At 47.9% G+C, this 23,739-nt stretch overlaps 1 protein-coding gene and 1 long non-coding RNA gene across 3 annotated transcripts in view; one reads left to right on the top strand and one right to left on the bottom strand.

Annotated features, from left to right (window-relative positions):
• Window positions 1-357: 357 nt before the first annotated feature.
• LOC109380169 (uncharacterized) lies at window positions 358-10,509 on the bottom strand. Its single transcript, XR_002123388.1, has 3 exons — window positions 10,373-10,509; window positions 9,451-9,546; window positions 358-1,046 (listed from the first exon to the last, which is right to left on the bottom strand). It is a non-coding gene; the product is annotated as an uncharacterized LOC109380169 (long non-coding RNA).
• A 9,488-nt stretch (window positions 10,510-19,997) lies between these two features.
• Window positions 19,998-23,739, top strand: part of LMTK2 (lemur tyrosine kinase 2) — a 73,279-nt gene continuing 69,537 nt past the window's right edge. Inside the window, exon 1 of one of the 2 annotated variants that reach the window (XM_019637542.1) lies at window positions 19,998-20,404. In XM_019637542.1, coding sequence (XP_019493087.1) covers window positions 20,320-20,404 — 85 coding nt within the window. In that variant the 5' untranslated portion in view covers window positions 19,998-20,319. The remainder of the gene's footprint in view (window positions 20,405-23,739) is intronic. The other variant, XM_019637543.1, reaches the window with a different exon arrangement.

The raw sequence follows: 23,739 nt of genomic DNA on the forward strand, positions 1-23,739 counted from the left end.
TTCTGCTTAGGGCTCTCGCTCTGTCTCTGTCTCTGTCTCTGTCTCTGTCTCTGTCTCTCTCTCTCTCTCCCCCTCCCCCCTTCCTCTCCCTCTGGCTTCCCTTCGGAGTCCAGCACCATGTTTTGAGGAAGCCAGGCCACATGGAAAGGCCACATTTTGGGGTTTGCAGCCCCCAGACCCAGCTATGATTTCAGCTGCTCTGGCCAACTAGTATCAACTGCTAGTCATGGAAGTGGGTAAGATGATTGCGGCCCTCAGCTTCCAGTGTCCAGAGTTCCAGGGTAAGACCCAGACATCAAGAAGCAAAGACAACGGGGTGAGGAGAGGATGGGAATTATTGTTTAATGGGTACAGAGTTTCTGTTAGGGATGATGAAAAAGTTCTGGAAATAGATAGTGGAGATAGTGGTACAACATTGTGAGGGTACTTAATGCCACTGCACTGTACATCTAACATGGTTTAAACACATTTTATGTTACGTGTATTTTACCACAGTGAAGAATGCTGGCATCTTCTCTCCATGCCTCGCCAGTATATTTATAGTCGTCCCTCTGTACATGCCTGCGTCCTAATCTCCCCTCCTCATAATGGAGTGGGGTCCACCCATCTCACCTCATTTAACTTAATCACCCGTTTAAAGGCCCCAACTCCAAAAACAGACCCATTCTGAAGACTGGGGGTTAGGACTTCAACATGTAAAGTTTGGGGAGGACACAGTTCAGCCCCATGGCAGCCCCATTCCTGTTAGTTTGGAGTTCTGATTCTGAAATAAGTGTGTGGGGGGGTAGGTCTGTGCTGGGACCTTGGTTCTAGCATCTGCTGGCTCCAGGGCTGCGTGTCTAGACCAGGAGGAAACACCCAGTCGGTGAGGTGCATCCGGGGAGAACAGCTTGTCCACGTGAGGCTAGGCCAACCAACTTGGCCTCAAGCCTTGGCAGCGCTGGAAAGTGCTAGTAAAACTGCCCGAAGTGGTGATGATTGTTCAGACAGGTCCAGGCTGGCAGCACTCACCTCCACATGAAGACCCAGGAGAGGGGAAAAAATATCTGTTGGCCAAATGGAAAAAACAAACCTGCAGTTAATGACTCCCTGGGAGCTGTGAGGGTGAGGGTAGGTGGGAGATGGCTAGACTGTCCAATTTCCATCTGCAGTGGCTGCAAAAACTCTCTGGGGAATCCTAGCGGGAGGAGCCGGACAGTAAGTAAAAATAACCATGCAAGATGGCTTTGATGATGACAGGGCCCTGAAGAAAGCGAACATGTGATGTGATAAGGGGGTGACAGGAGATGGCCCTTTATAAAGGATGGCCCGGGAGGGCCTCCTTGAGGAGGTGGCATTAGAGTTGGGGCCTGAAAGACAAGGAGAACTGCGTTATGGAAAGATCTGGAGCAGGGTTTCAAAACCTTGGCATGATAGACACTTGGGGCAGGATAATTCTCTGCTGTGTGGGACCATCCTGTGCATTGTGGGGTGATGAGCAGCCCCCCTGGCCTCTACCCAGTAGATGCCAGTAGCACCCTGCTCACCACCCCCCAAGTTGTGACAACCCAAAAGGTGTCCAGACCTCAATGTCCCCTGGGAGGCAGAATCACCCATGTGGCAACCCACTGGTCCAGACGATGGCGTTCCGGGAACAGGGAACAATACACGTGGAGGTGCTGAGGGGGGACAAGCTCAGGCAGGTTTTCTGGGAAAGTATTCAAGGCAATGACAGTTCATGGGTGGAGCCCAGCAAGGGAGGAGATGGATGGAGAGGTAGGCAGGGGCCGGACCACGTGAGGCCTGATGCTGTGGGAAGGAGGGTGGATTTTATTCTGAACGTCACTTGAAAGCATTGGCGAGAAGTGGGGTGGAATGAAATGGGACCTGAAATATCTCTCCAGATGCAAGGGCGGGGAGGGGGACACAGATTGGGGATGGCGGGTGTGTGTGTTTCCTGGGGCTGCTGTGACAAATTCCCACAAACTTGGTGGCTCCAAACAACAGAAATATATTCTCTTATTCTGGAGGACAGAAGTACAAAATCAAGGTGTCGGCAGGTCGTGCTCTGTCTAAAGGCTCTAGAGCAGCGGTTCTCAACCTTCCTCATGCCGCGACCCCTTAATACAGTTCCTCATGTTGTGGTGACCCCCAACCATAAAATTATTTTCATTGCTACACTATAACTGTCATTTTGCTATTGTTATGAATCGTAATGTAAATACCTTTTTGTTTTCCGATGGTCTTAGGCGACCCCTGTGAAAGGGTCGTTCGACTCCCAAAGGGGTCGCGACCCACAGGTTGAGAACCACTGCTCTAGAGGAAGATCCTTTCTGCCCCTTCTACCTCTGGTGGCCTCAGGCTTTGTTCCTTGGCTTGTGGCCTTATTGCTCCAATCTCGGCCTCTATCCTCACGTGGCCTTTTTCCCAGTGTCTCTGTGTGTCCTTAACTAATGACATCTGCAAAGACCCCATTTCCAATGAAATCACATGAGGTTCCGGGTGGATGTGAATTTTAGGGGACACTATTGAGGCAGAGTGGGCTGCTGCTGTCATCTCCAGGCAAGAATTGGTGGGGCCTGGGCCACAGGACACCAGGGAGATGGAGAGCCATGGGCAGACCTGGCAGTTCACACAGCAGACACCCCCACACTCTGGCTGGCTGTGCTGTGTTTGGCACGCAGGCGTAGGCCTTGCCCCCCAACCTCTCCCCGCTGCGGGAAGCAGTCAGCTCTCACAGGGCCGGTGTCCAGGCAGCCCCAGGGCCATGGCCACCCTCCTCCCCCTGCAGTGCCTGGTGCTGTGTTGGGGCTCCCCTCTCCTGCTCCAGCGTGCTGGGGTTCCTCTGAGCTGGAGCGTTCCCAAAAAAGCACACGTTAGACCCCGGCTTCCACCTTCCTCCTAAAGCTCTCATGTGAACATTTTTCTTCAAGAACAGAGATTAGGAGACTTTATCTCTGGGCCAAGGGCAAAATAGAAGAATGTCCCTGGCATTCCTGTGCACACCGCCCTCAAGAGTGCAGGGCTGGGCTTGTTTTTCAGGTTTTGGTCAATGGAGGGGTTTTGTTCTCTACAGAAACTAAACCAAGGTGCCCTGGGTCCCCTGTCCTGTTGGGGCATATTGGGCATCGCTGGCAAATCAGCCCAGGTGTTCCTGGGGTGCCCCTCCTCCCAGTCCTCAGTCCTCCTGGGAATGGGGTGTGCCGGCTCCAGGAAGGAAAGTTCCACCAGCAGGAAGCCTAACTCCCGTTCAAGTCCCCTCTAGTGGTGATAATTCGGGCTTGCAGTAGGCGGAGGCCACCTGCAGGCCTGCCTAGGGGGGAAGATGTGGAAATGACAATGAGAGGTCAGGGTGGGGGTGGAAGGGGGAGTGGGTAGGGACAGGAGGAGGGACACTTTCCCAATGGCACCCTGTAATGGGCGTGTTTGTGCCACCAGTGAGCCCATAAATAACAAATGCTGTTTGTTCTGACTTGGGTGGTCTTCAGGTGTTTCCACAGAGCCCCATTATTTTTTTCAGCGATTTGAGTGTGCTGTGTTACTTGCATCTTAATTGAAATAACTCTCCTCAGCTTCTCCCACGACAAAGCAGGTGTAATTTTGTCCACTTTATGGCTGATCTCCAGGGGCCTTGGTACCTGGCTGACCAGGATGTATTCTACTGGTAGGAAAAGAAAACCTGAACCCAAGTTGGGTTAAACCATGAGGATGTTTGTTACCTCACCTAACAAAGTGTCTGGGGGAGGGGTGGGTGTATTCAGTTTTTCACCAGTGTAAGCAGGGCCATTGATTGGCTGGGCCTCAGGCAGACTCCCTGAGTGGTTTCAAAATGGCTGATGCTCTTTCTGTGTCACATCCAGACATATAACTTCCACAGATAGTCTGTCTTTTCTTCTGAATATCCCTTAGGAACAAAACATCTCATTGAACAGGATTACAGCACATGGTCACACCTGAGCCAATCACTGGCAGGAACTCTGAAATCATATGACTGGCAGAGACCAATCAGAATCCACCCCATAGATTTGGGGCTCGGCTTGAGCTGGAGTTGGGGCTTTCCCGCTCCCCCTGCCCTCTGGAGTCAGATGAATACCTGAATAAAAAAATGGGATCTGCCACGAAAGAGGAGTAAGGTGGGAATGGATGTTAGGGAGTAACCTGGGCAATGTTTGTTTCAGATCCTCAGTTAAAAGAAGGTGCCGCACACCAGTCTCCTTATCCAGGCTCCCACCGAGGGTGCACAGGGATGCTCCTCTTAATGGTTTACTCTCTTCCTTGGGTCATTGGTCACAGGTGACAGCCTCACCCGACTTCCTCACTGGGTCTGCCTTCACTTTGAAAAGGTGAGTCACAGGAAAGGCAAAGCCCGGGGACTCCCCCAGACCATCCCCACTTCTGGCATCAACTGCAAAGTTTCAGAGGTCCCTTGATGACCGAGGGTCATCAAGTCTGCACATTCAGGGGTCCCCAAGACCACCCTCAGGTTCGATAATTAGCCAGAATGACTCACAGAACTCACTGAGAGCTGTCACACTCATGGTTGTGGTTTATTCCAGCAAAGGAGACAGATTATAGTCAGCCAAGGGCAGAGGCTCATGGGACAGGCTCCAGGAGGGCTCCATGCGTGGAATTTCCAGGTGTCCCCTCCTAGTGGAGGCAGTGCTAACCTATCCCAGCAATGACATGTGACTTCCATGGAGTATTGCCATCCATGGAAGTCCCCTGAGCCTTGGTGTCCAGAGTCTTTTTTGGGGCTCCAGGACATCGACATTGTTGACGCCCCACATGGCTGACCTCAGTTTCCAGCCCCTCCAGAGGTTGAGCTGATACTGTGTGGCCCAAAGCCCCCACAATAAATCACAATGTTCGACTGTCCAGTGTGGCCCAAGGCGCCAGGTTAAAAAAAAACTCTTATCAGGCAGAACATTGGAAGGGCTTAGCAATCATCTTGCAGGAGCCACGGTCGAAGTCCAGACTTCTCTTGGGTGAGGTCAGTCCTTTACACACAGAGCCTATTTAGCTAACAGCTCTCTTTGGAGACTTTGAAATCACAACTGTCAAGAAGCCAAGAAGGGACAAAGGGAAGGTAGATGTGAAAAGTCCAAAACGAGTCCCCTAGAAACATCTGGAGGATGGGTGGGGACCGCATTCATGGTCCTCTCAGCAATCTTCCCTGAGCTTGGCTATCACTGACTCCCTGGGCATCCTGATTAGGGGACCTTCCCAAGCCAAAGTTTTTGGCGGTTAATTAAAAAACTAACAAACAAAAAACACAGGAAGACATTTAGGGGGAAGGAGGAATCTCATCCCCAGGCCGCAGCATTTTAGAGGATGGTGAACCCAGAACTGAATGCTGGCACCCCTCCCTGGTTAATTGTGGGTTTTGTCTCCAAGAGGTGGAAATTCATTTTTGCTGTAATTAGGAGAGAATTCTGATGCAATCATGTCAGTAATTGCTGACACCAAAAGATAGGGCTGAGTGGCCAGCCCTTGGAAAGCTCAAGCTCATGGCCTTGCCAGCTTCCCCTTGAAGGGAGGCCATGGGTTCCTCTTCATGCAGGTGCCTGGGGCTCAGCACTCAGCCTGAGGCTCTGACCGCTGTCGGTGTTTAAACACAGGCCCCAGGAGCTCCTGAAATTGTGATTTGAACTATTTTTTAACATCCAGCTGTGTGAACACAGCTCATGCATTATTGCATTTAGTCCTCACAATAATCCAAAGAGATAGGTCCCAATGGTCCCTGTTTACAGAGAAGGAAACTGAGGCTCAGAGAAGTAAGGCAACACACCTAAAGTCACACCGCAAGAGGTGGCAGAGCTGGGTTTGCACTGGACGAAGTTTGGGGTGGTTAGAATTCCCTGAAATCCCAGCCTTAATCACCAGCATCTCTCTCACTGTAGACACACAATGGTGTCTTTAGGTAGAAAACCGTGCACCCAGGTGGAGGCTCTGAAGGCTAGCTGAATAATTTCCCTAAAACACACACTCCGACTCAAATCTGTGTGTTTTAAATATTAATAGAAAATGTGAAGTATAGCAAGTCCAGCAGATCAGAAGAAATTGCCATTGAAAAGACAGTTTGCTCCTCACAGCTCCCAAGAGGAGGGGGCAGCCATACCATGCAGGGCCACTTGGGGAAGCACCAGGGGCATCAGGAGGCAGAGAGAGGGAAACTGCGGGCAGGAGTCTTCATTGTGGCTTCTGTGGAAGGAATAGGCGAGGCGGGGTGACAGGCTTAGGACTGGCTGGTTTGGACAATTCCAGCGGGCTCTGGGGCACAGGTCTGTCCCATGTTGTCTGGTACCGGCCCTGGGTGACGAGGGCAGGTGAACAGTGGCCCGGAGGGTGAGAGCCGACAGACCAGGGGAGGGTGTGGGCTCTGGGCCAGTGGGTTTGCATTTGAAAGGCACACTGCAGTGGTTTACCACCTCTAGGATGTGGCTGACCCTGGAGGGCAGTCTCTCCAGGGTCAGCACAGCCTCTCACACCACCTTTGCATCATTTCTGTTGCTCATCCCAAGTCCAGGCCACTGTTAGCTCTCACCTGGAGGAACACAACAGTCCTAGCCAGTTTCCCCACCTCCCCTGACCCTCCCTCCCGCCATCTGCATGAGATATGGGTCTGACCTTGTTTGTTATTTCTCTGTTCAAAATCTTCAGTGGAACTGGATATTTGAAGACATTAAGGAATTGTTGATTATTTTTGGTGATGGTAGTATTGTGGATTTTTAGAAATAAAACATGTTCCTTTATCTTTTGGAGCTGCACAATGAAACCTTTATGAATGAAATGGTAGGATGGCTGGAATTTGCTTCACGATAATATGGGAGGGGAAAGGGGCGAGTGGAGGTGAGACCAGATTGGCCCTGAGTTGAAAGTTAAAGCTGGTGACGCATATGGGGATGTGTGTGTGTGTGTGTGTGTGTGTGTGTGTGTGTGAGAGAGAGAGATCCTCCTCCTCCTCCACCTATGTTTGTATGTTTTAAATGTCCTCAGCAAAAAATCAAATGAAAAATAACCCTTCAGGGGTCCTTAACAGCAACTGGACAGAATCCAAACTCTGGACCTGGCATTCATTTCAGGGGAAAAAACAACAGAAAAAACTAGGCAACCCCACACTCTCTTCCAAAGATCTTTTGATCTCTCCTCAGGGCCTTGGGTTTTACTGCTGAGAATCGTTGGAGTATTGTGGGTTAGCTTAAAGACTGTGGAAGCAGACTGCCTGGGTGGGACTCCCAGTCAGTCCCTTGCTTGCTGTGTGACTCTGGGAGAGTTACTTAATCTCTCTGTGCCTCCATTTCCTCATCTGTTGGGTGGATGTGATGATTAAGTGAGCTAATATGTGTGTAACACGTAGAACAGGGGCTGGGCCAGGGAAGAAGCTCAGAGGCCCCCCTTCGTGTCTTCCTTTTGCTCGGCCTCTATATCCGTTGATGATCATGTTCTGTGGTTACACCTAGGAAGTCTTCTTCCAGTCCTCCCATTTCTCTTCATCTCTGCCCTCACCACCTTCACCCATCATTTCCCATCTGAATGACCACCGTGCTCGCTCTCCTAAATGGTCTCCCCTCTTAATTCCCCTCCTTACTGTCCAGATGCCTTTTCAAGGTAGTGACTGTTTCCTTCAGATAAACGCCCAGAAGTTGGATTGCTGCATCGTAAGGTAGTTCTGTTTTTATTTTTTGAGGAACCTCCATACTGTTTTCCATAGCGGCTGCACCAATTTACATTCCCACCAACAGTGCACAAGGGATCCCTTTTCCCCACATCCTCACCAACACTTATCTCTTGTCTTGTTGATAATAGACGCCCTAACAGGTGTGAGGTGATAGCTCATGGTGGTTTTGATTTGCATTTCCCTGGTGATTAGTGATGCGAGCACCTTTTGATGCACCTGTTGGCCATTTGTATGTCTTCTTTGGGAAAGTGTCTATTCAGGTCCTCTGCCCACTTCTTAACTGGATTTTTTTTTCTTTTTTGCTATTGAGTTGTATGAGTTCTTTATATATTTTGAATATTAACCCCTTATCAGATATATGACTTGCAAATACCTTCTCCTATTCCGTAAGTTGCTTTTTTGTTTTGTTGATGGTCTTCTTTGCTATGCTGAAGCTTTTCAGTTTGCTGTGCTGTAGTTCAGTGTTCTTTTGATAAAGGCCCCCAATATTTGTCTCTGCTCCCGCTCACCTTACACAGGCTCTGGGCACCTGGGTGTGCCAGAATCCCCTCCCACGGCAGGGCTTGGAAGTCCTGCCTGGCAGGCTTGCTCACGCTTGTCTCTTTGTAGCGCTTGTCACAGCAGTAGTTTCACATGTGTTGCTGTCATTATTCTATGGGCACCTGTTCCAGGGCTCTTTTGGTAACATAATGCCGAAAACAAGCTAACTTAAGCGAAAAGTGCATAGCCTGTGTCATTCATGGAACTAGAGGCGTAGGCAGTCCTGTGTTGGAGCCACCCACTCACTGGCTGTGTGCTCCTCTCCCGGCTCTGAGGTCAGTGACTCGGCCCTGGTGAGAGTGTTTACACCATGGAAATTGCAAGTGCTACCAGCCAGGACTTTCTGCAGCACAAAAGTAGCTGGAGATGCTACAGGAACCAATGGGTGTGGCTGTGCCAACACCACCTGTCTTTTGGATGTTGAAATTTTATGTAATTTTCATGTGTCATGTAATATTATTCCTTTTTTGATTTTTTTTTCAACCATTAAAGATGTGAAAATCACTATAGAAAACAGTATGGAGGTTCCTCCAAAAACTGAAAATAAAACCACCGTGTGAGCCAGCAATAAATACCACTTCTGGGTATTTATCCAGAGGAAATGAAAACAGGATGTCAAAGAGATCCCTGCACAACCATGTTTGTTGCAGCATTATTGACAACAGCTAAGATATGGAAACCACCTCAGTGTCCATCAACAGATGAATGGATACAGAAGATGTGGTGCACATACAATGGAATATTATTCAGCCGTGACAAAAAAGGGAAGCCTGCCATTAGTGACAACATGGATGGATTTTCAGGACGTTATGCTAAGTGAGATAAGTCAGAGAAAGACAGATACTCCATGATACCACTTACATGTGGAATCTAAAAGCTAAGCTCATAAAAACAGTATTCTGGTCGATACCAGGGTCTTGGGGGTGTGGGGATTGGGGAAAGGTCATTTAAGGGCACAAACTTGCAACTAGTAGATAAATATATCCTGGAGATCTAAAGTACATTGCAATGAGTATAGTCAGTAATACTGGATTATAAACTTCAAAGTTGCTAAGAGACTAGAGATCTTAATTGTTCTCAAAAAAGAAATGATAATTGTGTGACATGGTAGAGGTATTAGTTAGTGCTATGGTGGAAATCATATTGTAAATACATGTATGTATCAAATCAACATGGTGATTTACGCAATGCTAACCTTACACAATGCTATGTCAATTATATCGCAATTAAGAAATTGTGAAAAGCATTCTTACCTGTGGACTGCACAAAAAATGGACCAGGGACCAGATCTGGCCCATGGCTGAAGTTTGTCGTCCTCTGTCCTTGGCTGATTTTGGAGGCTTGATTGTCTTAGCAAAGATAGGACAGAAAGAGAACAAGGAACTCATTGTCTCGAAATTGCCTTTTTTTAGGAATCTATAGCAAGTCAATAGTGTTGAAATCCAAGCTTTGTCATGAAGGAAGGTGGTTTCCTAACTTCCTTTAGCTTCTATTAACATATGCAGGACTGGCTGACTTGATCCTTTTACCTAAGAGCTAGACAAGAAGTGGCGGTGTCCACTCCCAGCAGATGGAGGATGGCAGAGGAGAAAGGGACAGAGGCAGGAGGGGGCAGGTGAGAGACCTGTGAGTCCTGAACTAGCTTTTCCAGACCCAAGCCCCTGACAGGGACAGCTAAGGGCTGGGGAAGCGGGCTAATGAGGACAACCTGCACTAGAGAAAAAGTGGGCTGCCCTTGGGTCCTGTGGAGTATGGACAGGAAGCAGAACATGTGCCCACCACGACAATAACGCAAATGAGCCAACAGCAGGCGAAAGCAGCGGTTCGTTGGGACCAGCTCGTACTGGCCAGCTGATGTCACAAATTGGCCATGGAGGGAGTATTTACACTGTGAACACCAGCACATGCTTCACATCAGGCTTTTTTATTTTCTGAAGAGCCTGTTGTTAAACATTTAGCAGCACACCACTGGATGACTCTCCAATGCTAAATGAAAGAAGCTACAGACACTTAATTGTACATCGGTGATGCTATTGGGTTGTCAGAAAAGTCATGATGTATTTGTGTTTTTTGTTGTAAAAATGCGGCAAGACTTTTCTGACAACCCAATACTTACATGAAGTTCAAGAACAGGCAAAACTCATCTCTAGTGACAGACGTCAGAACAGTGATTACCTGGGATACGGGAGATGGACTGGGAGCGCCCGGAAGGGGCCTGGCCAAGTGCTGGAAATGTTACGGATCCATGCTGTCCGGCAAGTCGCCACTGGCCACCACATGTGGCCATTTACATTTAAATGGGAAATCCAGTCCCATGGTGGAATACTGCTTGCCCAGACTATTAAATGAGAAAGGAATAACTTGTCTTGTTTAAGGCCCTCTCATTTGGGGTAGGGGTGGGAGTGGGTGTCACTGATATTCACAGCCAAACCTACTTTTAACTGATAACCAGTAGTCTGATGAGTCAGTTTGGGTTCTTAGTTGTAACCACAGAAACGAATTCGAACTGGTTTGAGCAGGAAAAGGATGTATTAAAGGATACTGGGTAACTCAGGATCTCCAGGAAGGCTGTAGAACGCGGCTTGGAGTCTGCACAGTCAGGAACCAGCCCCGAGCACACTGCAGAACAGGTTTAGTGGAAACACCACTGCTAGGAGCAAACAGCAACCCCTTTGGTGTGCTCTCTCTGGCCACTTGATGCAGTTTCAGCCACCCTCCTTCCAAGTGGACATGCCTGTTTCTCTCTAGCTTCTGGGTTAGGCACCTGTGTGTCTGATTGGTAGAATATGGTCCCATGGCAGGACCCTGGCTTCATGGGAGGCTAGTGAAATAATCGTCAGCCTCCCACGGCCAGTGCTGGTCAGCCAGAAAGAATGATAAATGGCCACTCCACCCACCTCTGGCATTTCCCTTAGCTGTTGCCAAACAGAATCTCAGATGGCTGTTTGTTGAACGGAGCCTCCGGTTTATGTCTGAGTGGAGGAAATCTCTGATGGACAGTGGCTTATCTCCAGGACTTAATCAGTTGTACCTTTTAATGTGTTATGTTGCCTGCACTTTGGATGTAATGAGTCTGTGTGGTGCCTCTTGAAACTCCTTACCGTCCTGAGAAGCGTGTGCGTGTGTGGCCAGCTGGTCATGGGAGCAAGTAGTTCCTGACCCAGCAGGAAGTTCCCCCACAACACCCCCTCCAGAGTTGCAGCTTTGCTTGTTTCTATGCCTGAGAGAAGGGCCCAGGCTCTAAGAACTGTCTCCTGCAAGACGTGGACTTGGTGTGCAGATTTCTCATCCACAAAGAGAGAGCTTTGGGCTCCATGTTTTTAAAGACCCTTCCAGCTCAAACCGATGTTCTCGGGTTTGGTGCTGCTGCGTTTTCTAAACTTCCTGGGGACCCTCCAGGATACAGGCGTTGACACCAAAGATCAGAGCCAATGGACTTTCCAGTTGGTCTCATTTCCATTTCTATTAAAATGTCCACTTGCTCAGCAATTCCACTTCTGGGTATACACCCAAAAGAATCGAAAGCAAGGACATGAGCAGATATTGGCACACCCATGTTCACAGCAGCATTAGTCACAATAGCCGAAGGGTGGAAACAACCCAAGTGTCCATGGACAGATGAATGGGGAAACAAGATGTGGTCCATCCATACCATGGGATATTCTTCAGCCTTAAAAAGAAAGGACATTCTGACACATGTTCCAACATAGATGAACCTAGAGGACATTACGCTAAGCGAAAGAAGCCAGTTGCAAAAAGACAAATACTGTATGATTCCCCTTATGAGGTACCTAAAGAAGTCAAATTCCTAGAGACAGAAAGTAGAAGTGGTGGCCAGGGGCTGGTGCAGAGGGGAGTGGGAGTGAGTGTTTAATGGGGACAGAGTTTTGGTTTGGGAAGATGAAAAGGTTCTGAAGATGGATGGTGGTGATGGTGGCATGACAATGTGAATGTGCTTAATGCCACCGAACTGTACACTTAAAGATGGTTAAAGTGGTACATTTTAGGTTATGTATATTTTACCATCATCATAATTTGAAAATGTCTGCTTTCTCAGAGCCCAGTGCCTTGAAAGACTCTCAGCTGGATCGTATTCGCGGGACTAAAGCCAAGTAACATGTCAAAACATCCCATCAGTTCACTTGGTTCATTGAAAATTGTAATTGATACAGAGGAAAACAACCAGCCAACCCTTCTCCCCATTTTTAAATCAAGGAGCAAACACGTGTTGATGGCCTGGAGACCTGGACCCCCTGAGTCATCAAACCTGACTTTTGGAAAGGTGCCGTCTCTGCTTAGATATTCCAAAATCGCATAGGATGTCTTGTGGCCAAACAAGCTAGCTAATGGCTCCAATTTCCTTCTCAACATAGAGACACACACCCAGATTAGAATAAAGACACAACAAATAGAATTCCATCTCCACACATCTATCTATACCTTGCTCAGAAACAGTGCAGAAGAGCAAAACCCAAAAGCTATCCTCCATCACCAAACGGCAACAATCTTTCAAGTAAAATTTCAAGAGAATACATGGAATATAGCCAACCATCTCCACCAAAAATAAAACACTCCACTTTCCTAAGCTGATTCAATTATCTCTCTAAAAAAGGGCTTTTTTTAACACCTCCCAGCAGGCAGCAGATTCAGCTGGTGAGAATAACAGTGCATAATCAAGCACCCAGAGCCCAAGGTGTAAAATAAAACATGGACTGGCTCGGATGGATATTATCGTTCTGGTACCATCTGGAATATTTTCCACAATGTAAAGCATATTAAAAAAAATTCTTCTTGATTCTCTAACAGTGGAGCTATGCTGGAGACAGTCTCTGTCCTTGACATGAGTTGAGTCTGTGAAACCCACCAGCTTAAAAACAAAATAAACACACAACGAAGAAAATCTTTGCTTTCCCCTATAAACAAACCAGTTCAGGCTCATTATAGAAAAGTGAGAAAATACAAAAGTAGGATAGGAGGGGGAGGAGTAGGAAATAACGAAAGAATGAAAGAACGAAAGGAAGGAAGGAAGGAAGAAAGAAAGAAAGAAAGAAAGAAAAGGAAGTGAAAGGAAGGAAGAAACAGCCATGGTGTGACCTTTCAGAGATACCCACGCTTTGGTGATTTCCTTCCAGTCCTTGTGAATATGTATGAATGTGAATTGAATGTGAATATGGAATCATGCTGCCTCCTTTTCCTTAACATGGTAACATGGCATAGATCTTTGCTAACATGGTCACTCCTGGCCTGGTCACATTTGCGTGACTCCTTTTCCTGCCTTTCAAGGCCTTTTGGCCTGTGTCCTGTGGCTGGCATCTCTCTCCCGCCGCACTCCCTTTCTCATCTGGCCTCACCTCCATGTGAGTTTCCACTGTTTATGCCGCCCCACTGGAGTGTCTGTGCTCGGGGCCTGTGCAGGGCCAGCAGGCCTTTCTGGGACCCAGCAGCTAGCCCTGCTGGACCTCGGCTCCCTGGCCAGGACTCTTGCCCACCAGGGCAGCCTCTGCAGACACTCGCTACTCTCCACCAGCTCTCCCACCAGCCTTGATTTAAATGGCTCATGAGGCCCCAAGTCTTTTCCTTGAAATGATCTGCTGAAGATTTGCAATTTCCCCTGAGGATCATTAGCTTACATAGTTTCCACTCTTCAGGCATCTCAGTAAGAAAGTCACAGATGGTTGTTCTCAGAGGAACCTGGGGCATGGCAGAGTAAGACCCACGTAAGCATGGCATCAGCTGTTTCCAGGGATGCCCAGAGATGTTCCCCACACTGTGCCTAACGCCTCCCAGAGGCGGGAAAGTCCACATTGTCCAGCTGAAGAGCTAGTTGAGGTCTTTTGTCTTCTCAAGACCTAGGACAGACCTGTGTCAACCATGACACCTAGGCACCCTCTGTCCCATCCTTCATCAAGTTTTCTGCCACCCCAACTGGACTGGGATGAGCCTTACCTGTTGGCTGGGTGGCAGCTTCGGCCCTTCAAGAGGAGAGGTGAGCAGGTGGGACAGGGCCTATTTCCCCCAAGAGGAAACAAGTGTAGGGAGGGAAACCATGGTTATGGGCCAAAATGAAGTCCATGGTGGAAGGTCAGCCTCCCCATGACCTTTCTGCTGCCAATCAAATACTGCTCCACACCCTGTTATCCTCAGGGAAAACAAAGATATATCTGTAAGTCAGGCCCAGAGCACACCCCAGAGGGTTATTCTGGGGAGTAATGAAGTAACACACCGGAAATGCCTACATGTCACCCAGGACACGGCACGTGTCTGAGCTCCCTGAGTAGAGTCTGGAATAGTGTGTGGCTTGTCCCTAAAAATCTGAGGAATGGACATGCACATTTGCCCTCCACAAAAGCTGTGGTTTTTAGCTGCAACACAGGCACGCATGGAGCAGTGAAAAAGCCCATTTCTAACAAAATTTGGTGATTAAAAAAATAGCCACACCTCCCCGTGCTATTAAATAATAAATCCATTCAGCGCTGGAGAAGGAACCACACGTTCCGGCCTAGCCTGTTGGCAGATGGTGGAACTGCCCTCAGCAGCTGTGGGCACAAACAGGTAGGGCAAGGAGGGAGGTGCAGGAAGTCACCTGGGCCTCCCCAGCCGGGGTGAGGGTGAGGGGTGCTGCCGAGGAGGCATGCTGGGCGCGGAGCCACAGGCAGGACCAGGTGCTAACCACACACAGTGACCCCTGGTTATCGGGGTGACACTGACCCCAGGTTCTGAGCAGTTGGGTCTAAAGGAGTCACTTCCTCACTCGTCATCTTTGGGGTCACATGAAACGTTTGTTTCCTGGCATTTGGGAGCAGACGGAAAAGGAAAGGAAGTTCCCCCATCAGGCTGGCACGGGCACCTCTGATAGCACAGGGTGGCATTGCAGGAGGTGGAGAGGCCCAGGCAGGCATTGCTGCAGGGGCCTCCCTAGGATTCCCTCTGCTTCGAAGGTTCCAGGCCTCACTTCCCGAAATCCCTTTCAGACCCAGGGCCTAGGAAGAGCCAGAGGATGGCGCTGCATGGGCTGACTGGTCAGGGCAAGCCCACAGGCCCCTGCCAGCTCTGACCCGCCACCTTGGGCCCATGTGCCAGCCGCACCCTGGTGAAACTCGCACCTTCGCAGGTTGGCCACCTGGCACCTGCCACCCAGCCTGCTCCAGTTGGCCTGCGGGAACTGACACAGGAGCTTACCTGTAAGTCAGCCTTGGTTTTACGGGCTTGGGGAAAGGGCCTCGTGACTGGCAAGGATGCTGAGCCAGGCAGGACTTTCCAAAGCAGCGTTGGCTCTCCCTGTCCTGGAATGCCACCTCCTCAAGAGCAGGGACCTCATCTCCTTGTTGACCCTAGTGCCAGGAACGTGGTCCCACACGTCAAAGCCACCTCCTGTTTGTTGAAATCATTGTTGAATGATTGGGGAGGAGCAAATGTGATTAGAACATGTGTCCTGCCCAGACACACGCTGCTGTCTGTGGGGGGGTTGTCATCCGCAGGGCACACAGGCATTGACTGGACACAGAGGCATCAGCCCACCTGGGTCCTGGCATGTCGTGAGCCCACAGCCTCTCACCTCTCACTCTCTTGCTGATCCACCGGATGTTGCTGGCGCTGGCACCTTCTAGCCGCGGGGATGTGGCTGGGAGTTCCACAGACACAGTTCCACTTCTGGGATCTGTTCTAATGCAAGGCATAGGCAGGGAGGGGAAAATGCTCTGAGGGATAATAACATCCATCCCGTCCTCCTCCTGTGCCATCCCCCTAATCCAGTTGTCTGTACCAGATTCTTCCCTTTCCCCATTAAACTTACCTGTCCAGGGTCCTTCTGTCAGCCTCCACTTCGACATATCGAAGATAAAACATTAAAACCCATCTTCCTTCCTTTGTTTGGAACTCTATCTCCCTCCTCTCTTTTAAGCTACCATCCTGTCCATTCTTGGGATTGCCACTCAAGTGTTACCTCCTCAGAGAAGCCTTCCTGGATTCCCAGGGCTGTATCAGGCTGTGTTGCATACGTACTCTGTGACTTCGCACCATCACAACAGTACCTTCACATTTAACAGTGTCATCGGCCGGGCGATTTCTGTGCCTAGCACGGCAAGGACTACATCTGTCTTGTCCAGCATGGCATCTCCAGTGTCCAGCATAGCGGTTGATGCATACTTGATGCTCGATGTATGCCTGAGGGTCTGGTTCAGGAGCAGCCCCAGTGGCTGCCCCCAGTAGGAGTGGCCAAGGGTCTTTGCAGAAGCTTCAAGCAACTGGGTGGGTTGCAAGGATCTTCTGAACCTCGAGAGGCTGAGCAAGGTGGAGAAGTGGCTGGAGAGCAGTGAGCAGCTGCTGGGGAGAACTGGGGACTTGGGCTCAGGACATAAGTAGCCACTGAGGGGGCTGGGCAGTGGGGAGGTCATCAGTCCCACCTTGGGAACTGTGTGCAAGGATGACACAGCTGCTGGCACCGTGGTGGACCTGAAAGGATACCTATGCCCTGGTTGCTGGAGCCCTAGAGGATAGATATGTCTGGCTCCTAGTCTTCATAGTGGGAGGCAACCTTCCCATTATCAAGATTCATGTTGTGAGGCTTTCTTGATATGGGAAGGGGTTCAGCTGCCGAGCAGGCCAAAGAAAGGAAAAATGCAAGAGTTCAATCCAGGAGGAGAGCCTGCCTTTCACAATGGAAAAATGGATTTTACGGAGCATCTGCTGCCTTCAGAGTAGTATGCTTCCCCACCTCCACTCTTCCCCATCTCCTAGGGCCTCTCACCTGAGGGGTGCACATGGGCATTTTGGCCTCACACCTCACATTCACAAAAGGCCTTCAATGTACACTTTGACATGACTCAGTTTTGATGTTGACTTCTTAGATGACGTCATCCTTCAGGTGTGCCTGGACAGGTGAAAGAAGTGTATCAGGTAGCCAGGAGAGGACAGAAAGGGCACTTAGCAACCCCTCAGGAGCCAACCTGCCTGAGTCTGGACCCCACCTCTGCCACGTGATTTTGGCCAAAGTACTTAACTTCTCTGTTTCTCAGTTTCCTCATATGTAAATTGGGAACAATAGCTTAAGCCAGTCACTAAAAAGCCACATGTTGTATGATTCCATTTATAGGAAATGTCTAGATTAGGTAAGTCTATAGAGACAGAAAATAGATTAGTGGTTGTCAAGGGCTGGGGGAGGTGGGAAATGACTGCTAATAGTACAGATTTTCTTTAAGGAATGATGAAAATATTCTAAAATTAGGTAAAGTTTAAAGAGTTATTACTTAGCTTGGAAAAAATATGTTCATAATACGATTTTAAAATGCTATCCCATTGCTGAATCTCACTATGCGTTGTGCACCTTTAATAAATCCTGTAATTGTCTTGTGTATAGCATCATTATATTGCACTGTAAATGTGCAGTAATATTAAAAGTGTTAATTTGTTAGACTTAAACTTTAGCATATATTTGAGACTTGCTTCAGCATTTCTTATTTGTATTCATTCATTCATTTTTACCATATTGGATGTGCCCCCCATAATAGGAGGTGGCTCAGGGCTCTGAAAGGCAGACACACCTGGTGAGCTGTCCTTGATTCAGACAGTTTTAGACTGAGGACCTAGAAGGTAAGAAAAGGTGAAGACTTCATACAAAGGCATTTAGAAGGAGGGTCAGGGATGAGGTCTGTGGCTTTTGATTGTCAGAGAACTAGGGAGAGTCTGACTTTCACTCCCAGTGGTCTCCTATTTGCCTAAGGCTGAAGTAACGTAACGCAACCACAAAAAGGATTCAGGTCAGCAAGGGGCAGTCATCAAGACCCTGTGGAGGGTATACTATGGCAAGACCACCGGTGTGCAAGACAAATGGCTCTCCTGGAGGAAAAGAGCCCTGATTAGCACTGTTTGCCAATTTCCATGGTGTGAATACTCACGCCATGGCTTATCTCAAGCTACAGACATGATATCACTGAAGTCGGAGCTGGGAAGAGATGTGCAATAGTGTAGTATAATATAGTATTTCTACTATACAGCTACAATAGATATAAATAGCCTCAAAGCATAGATAACAGTAAAGTATAGTAATTTTAGTAAAATAAATGTAGCAAAATAACTTGTACTAAAATGTAGTAAAGTAACTTGCACCATCACAATTTTGGATTTAATCCCAAATTTGTGCCTAAGGTTGTTTTCCAATTCCTAGGTGAACTAGACAAAGCAGTTTTCATTTGTTTTATAAATTCTGAATGTCTTCAAGAGAAGCACTGGGCAAAGGTGTTTGTGGTGAGGTGGGTGGTGGGGTAAAGGTTGCCATCAGACACCCTTTGAGGAATGTGTACCTTAACCCCTGTTCTTCGAAGTGGAAAAAAAATTTGTTTTTTTTTTTTTAAACTTTTGGGCTTGCTCAAATAATAACGAAACCCGCTTTGGGACTGTGGTCTGACGTGCCGTTGTTGGGGTGCACTTTAATTATGATGAACAACCACAAGGATTATGAGGCAGGGCCTTGGTTGGACTCGCACTGCTGTAAACACAGTGACGCCTCTTGGCACACAGCGTGACATTCCCTGGCTTCCACCAACTCTCAGTCTGGAGCTTCCTGATAGATGGAGAAGCACAACAGGGCGATTGTGTCTCTTTTCTAGACCTTTACCTTCCTTACCTTTCCCACACAGAGATCAGCAGACAGTCATAAGAGCTTGAACTCAGCATGTCACATTCCAGCTATATGTTTACTTAGCTGTTTATTGGCTTGCCTTCACCATTCAACAGATATTTCCTGGGCATAGATTCTGTGTGTCCAGTGCTGGGTTAGCACCAGAGAGCTGGCATGCAGGATGGACATTTGAGGAGTCTGGAGAATTGGGGAGGCTCTCCTGCTGCCAGTCGGTGGAGCCTCATCTGATAAGATTCAAATTAGTTCCTCGCATCTACAAACTGGACTACAAGTTCATTCTCCAGGAAAGCCCAGCATTTTCCCAGCCTCCAGGCCTCTGATCACTATGTTACGTCTGCCTGGAAAGTGCTTTCTCTACCTATTTTCCACCTGGGCCTTGTCTCTTGGTGGGGAGAGGTCGGCACCTGGAAGCTGCTCCTCCCGGGGCACCACCGGGACCAGGCATCCGGGTTTGGAGAACACCCTGAGACAGCCCCCTGGGAACCCGAGCTGAGCCAGGCACAGTTCTTGTCCTCAGGAAGCTTACAGTCACATGAACAATAAAATACGGCATTTTGGATAGCAGTCCGTCAAGGGCTGGGGCAGGGCACTAGGAGATGTTAGTAATTTCTCCTGGGGTTGGGGAGTAGCCTTCTTAGATGACGTCATCCTTCAGGTGTGCCTGGACGGATGAAAGAAGCGTGTCAGGTAGCCGAGAGAGGACAGGAAGGGCAGGCACTCTTGGCAAAGGGAATGGCTTGAGATCAGGAGCTGAGTCAGTGGGTGTGAGGGGAGAGGCATTCTATTCTTGCTGAATTGAAATAAAGAAACCTAAAGCTCCTTGGTGGCTGATAGAGTGTGTAGGTTAACCTAAGGAGAAGAGCCCCAAACGACTCTGACAAGTTAAAAAGGCAGAAGACAAAACAGGCCTATTTTTACATGTTTTAAAATACTAAGAAAAAAAATTCAGGATGTATTCTGGATGTTTTTTATTGTCTTCTTTGTACTTCCCTGTATTTTTAAATTTAAAATAATTGCCGGTATTACCTGCTGCCCACGCACTCTCCCGTCTGCAGGGGGCGCACCGGCGGACACCCTCCCTCCGCCAGACTGACGGGCGGGGCCTCCAGGGCCCTGTGGTGCTGACGATTGGCTGGCTGGGCCATCCATCACGGCCTCCCGCCCCCGCTCTACGTCACATGACGCAGCCCATCATGGCGGCGGGAACGCGGCTGCCCGGGCCCGCGGTTCCGCAGGGCTGCTGCCGTTGCTGCTGTTGAGAGGCGGCGGCGGCGCAGGCTGGCGGACGGGCGGGAAGGATGGTGTTTCTGTGGCCGGAGCGGCGGGTGCGGACCAGGAGCCGCGCTGAGGTTTGGCCGAAGCACCGTGTGACCAGGAGCAGCCGGCGCGGGTGCCGCTGAGGCAGCATAGGGAGGCAGGAGCGACTGACCGACGGACGGACGGAAGGCGACCCGAGAGCCGGCCCCGGGGCCGTGCGGTGGGCGAGATGCCGGGGCCACCGGCGTTGCTGCTGCTGCTGCTCCTAGCCGCTGGCAGTACCCGGGCCGCGCCACTTCCGCAAACAGGTGCAGGTGAGCGGGCCCGCGGCGGGGACGGGGCTGCGGCGACAGGACTGCGGGACCGTTGCGACCCGGGCGTCCGGGGAGAAGGCATCAGGCCCGGTCCGGCCTCGGCGTCGAGGAATTGGAGAGCCTGCCGGGGCGGGAGGCCCGAGGAAGCGAGCGATTAGGGAGGCTTCTGCCGCAGGGGCGTGGGGTGGGGGGGCGGGCTGCCTCTCCAGGGCCGAAGCGGGGGCGAGGCGATGCGGTTGGGGCTGCGAAGGGCGGCGAGCGGGGTGCAGCGGGGCAGACTGCGGTACTGGCTCTGGACCTGTTGCCTGAAGGTGCTCAGCCTACATCCCTGCTTGGCAGTTCTGCTTGCCTTTCCAGATGTCACCTGCCGCCTGTGAGCTTCTTATATCTCATAATAAGAACCGTTTCTTAACTCTAATCATGCTTAAATGCAGATGACTTGGAGAGCTGTGCGAAGTTTCCCTCGCACTCTGCAACTTGTTCTGAAGTTGAAATCGATTTTAGACGCCGTGCTTTTTATTCGGATTGAATCTCGGGATGAGAAGGAAACAACTCTATAAATATTTCTGTTTTAGGAAGCCAGTGATCAGAGTAGCAGCCTTTGAATAACTATTAACAAAATGGCCCAAAGGTGATTGAAGTCAGTGTGATTTTCTTTATATTTTATCGATGTCGTTTTCATTTGCAGTTTATTTGCCTAGATAAAACTTCAACGCAAGAAAGCATCCCAAGTTGGGTCATTTAAAGGAAAAAAACAATGTAGGCTAATTTGCCATTACCATTGGTTGCTTATCTTTGAAATGAAGAGAAACTGAAATTCCATAGTTTCATGAAATTTTAGAGCTGGAATAGATCTGAAAGAAAATTGAGTTCAGTTTCTTCATTTTGCAATTGAAGACACTGAGATCCTGGGGGGTCAAATGATGTACAGCTAAACTGTGTGCAGAATCATAATTAAAACCCAGGTCTTAGATTCCCCTAGTTTTGTGATTCAAATCTCGTAACTATTTAGGAATACCCTTGAGATCAAGAGTTATTTTAGAATGATGTTAATTGGGTACAGAATGTGGAAGTTACTGTTCCCAGTGAAGACACGTTTTTCATACACATCCACAAGGAAAGCTATAGGTAATTATTTCCAGAGCTACACCCGGTTAAGTCATTGAGTGCCCTGTAGTTGAGTATTAACTGTTATCATTGTACCATATAATGTATTGCTAGGTTTCTGCCACTGCCTTAGATCAAATATTTGTAAGGTGAATTGTTTTCTGATCTGATAGGTAAGAGCAGTGAGTATTATTAGAAGTGTATAGGCAGCCCAGTTAAGAGTCACAAAAAGTACCTGGGAAGTTATAAAAGACTATATGGAAAGATGTTGATGTTGAAAGATATTGATGGTGAGATGGAAAATTAGCACTAGAGTAGGATAGTGGAGAAAGAGTGAAAGGATTTCAAGAAGTTTCCAGATGACTTTGCACTTAATTGAATTTTTATATATTTTGAAAAACAGATTCTGTGTAGGAACCTGTGGAAATGTGTCCGCCTATAAATCTCTTAACGTGCTATTTTTTTATTCCATTCTTTTACTATTTTATGGAGGTATAAATAATAAAATCTAAGGTTTTTTTTTTTTGGTGTGCTGTAAAACAATCAGGAAAATTAATCCATAAATAGAAATATCAAATCTTGACATAAATAAAGCATAAAGAAATATTTGGTGATTTATAACAGCATTTGCAGATTTTCCCTTCATATTTTGTTGCTTAGAAGGTGTATGGTTAGACATGTGCCGTATGAATGACAGGTACCTAGAAATAAATTCTGTAGAAAAGATGCACAATTGCACATAGATCTGGGGGGTTGTATTTCCATCCAGAAGAGATTATTAATCTTGGTAGCAGAGATGAATTCTAGACCAAGGAGAATAAAGAAACCCTTAAGCTAATCCTGATAAGTGAGCTAACTGGTTAAGAAGGAGGAACCCCTTTGAACACGTATGGTAGATAAAAGAGCAGTCAAACGTTGAAAACATATTAACTCTCAAGTCTCCAGCGTTTAATTATCTGGGGCCTGTACATCTGAAGGTAGGGCTGGCCATTGTCAAATTAAGGCTAGATCATTGCTTAGGGTCTTTTGCCTCATTGGCTTTATTCTTCCTACTTGAAGTTCAAACTGATTAATGGTGCCTTGGAGAAAGCATGGCTTAATCAAGGATTGGAAAACATACTTGAATTTTATCCTTTGCCCGCCCATTTACATGGGGAAAGAAATGAGGCAGTTAACTAAAACTCAGCATTTAAATCGAAGTTCAGTTATTCAAGGTTTCCTTGTCATCCAGAATTATTTCTAGGTTTGGAAATTCAAACAGGTATTTACCCATTCAGTCGTCATAAAGCTTGCAAATATGAGGATTTCCTCAGCCCATCGGGCAAGAAGGCATTTCTTGGTTGAACTTAATTTTAGGTCTCACACTTTCTTTTTGGGTGTCCCTTATGCTCTCTGTGGAAGCTTCTTTTCCTGAGAATATATTTCTGCAAGGGCCCTTGTTATTGTAGACAGATCTTGTTGGTTCTCACTTGGAAGCTTATATAAAGGGAGAAAGGCCACTGTTTTCACACAAATTACCAAACTAAGATTACAGTTAAGAAATTCTTTTCTACAGATCATGTTTATCAGATTCTTCTCTTAGAAAACATTTATGTGCCTTTTATAAGATTCTCCAATTCAGGTCATACATGCTGTATGTGTGGGGCATTCTTCTGAGTCCACAGTTTATTAATATTAGGGTAGTGGTTAGACAAGGAAACCACTTCTATTGTTCTGTGGCATATTAGGTCACTGAGTACAGAGGAAGCTGTTAGCAGTTCCAGATAAAGGACCTCACGGAAGTCTGAAGCCAGTGGGACTCAGCTACTGATTAAACAGCAGCTTGGGAAACCTGGGCTCTCGTTTTCCATTAAACAAACAGACTTGTACCTTGAAAAAGATTTCTGAAGTAAAGGAAATGCTTTCTAAAGTGCAAATTTTTGTGTTTATTTTAACAGCTTCTGAGAAATAAAAAGTATTTTCAACAAGCTTTCCCTGCAAATTATTTCAGGATTTAAGGCTTGAGATTCGATTTAGGTTGGGAATGCTATAATTGCTTTTAGTTGGTGATACTTTTGGGTTAACTAAAAATGCTCATTTGTACAGTAATAGGAAGTCTGTCCAGCAATTTTATAGCTGATTAGCACTGAAGTTATCAAGTCCCCACAGTTTTGCTGATACCAGTGTGCTGACTGTTTATGCATCTCTTCACATTTAGAGTCCTTGGGCTCTCTGTGTCTCCTGTGGGC

This window comes from Hipposideros armiger, unplaced genomic scaffold (genome assembly GCF_001890085.2).
Source record: "Hipposideros armiger isolate ML-2016 unplaced genomic scaffold, ASM189008v1 scaffold_33, whole genome shotgun sequence".
Classification (NCBI taxonomy): Eukaryota; Metazoa; Chordata; class Mammalia; order Chiroptera; family Hipposideridae; genus Hipposideros; species Hipposideros armiger.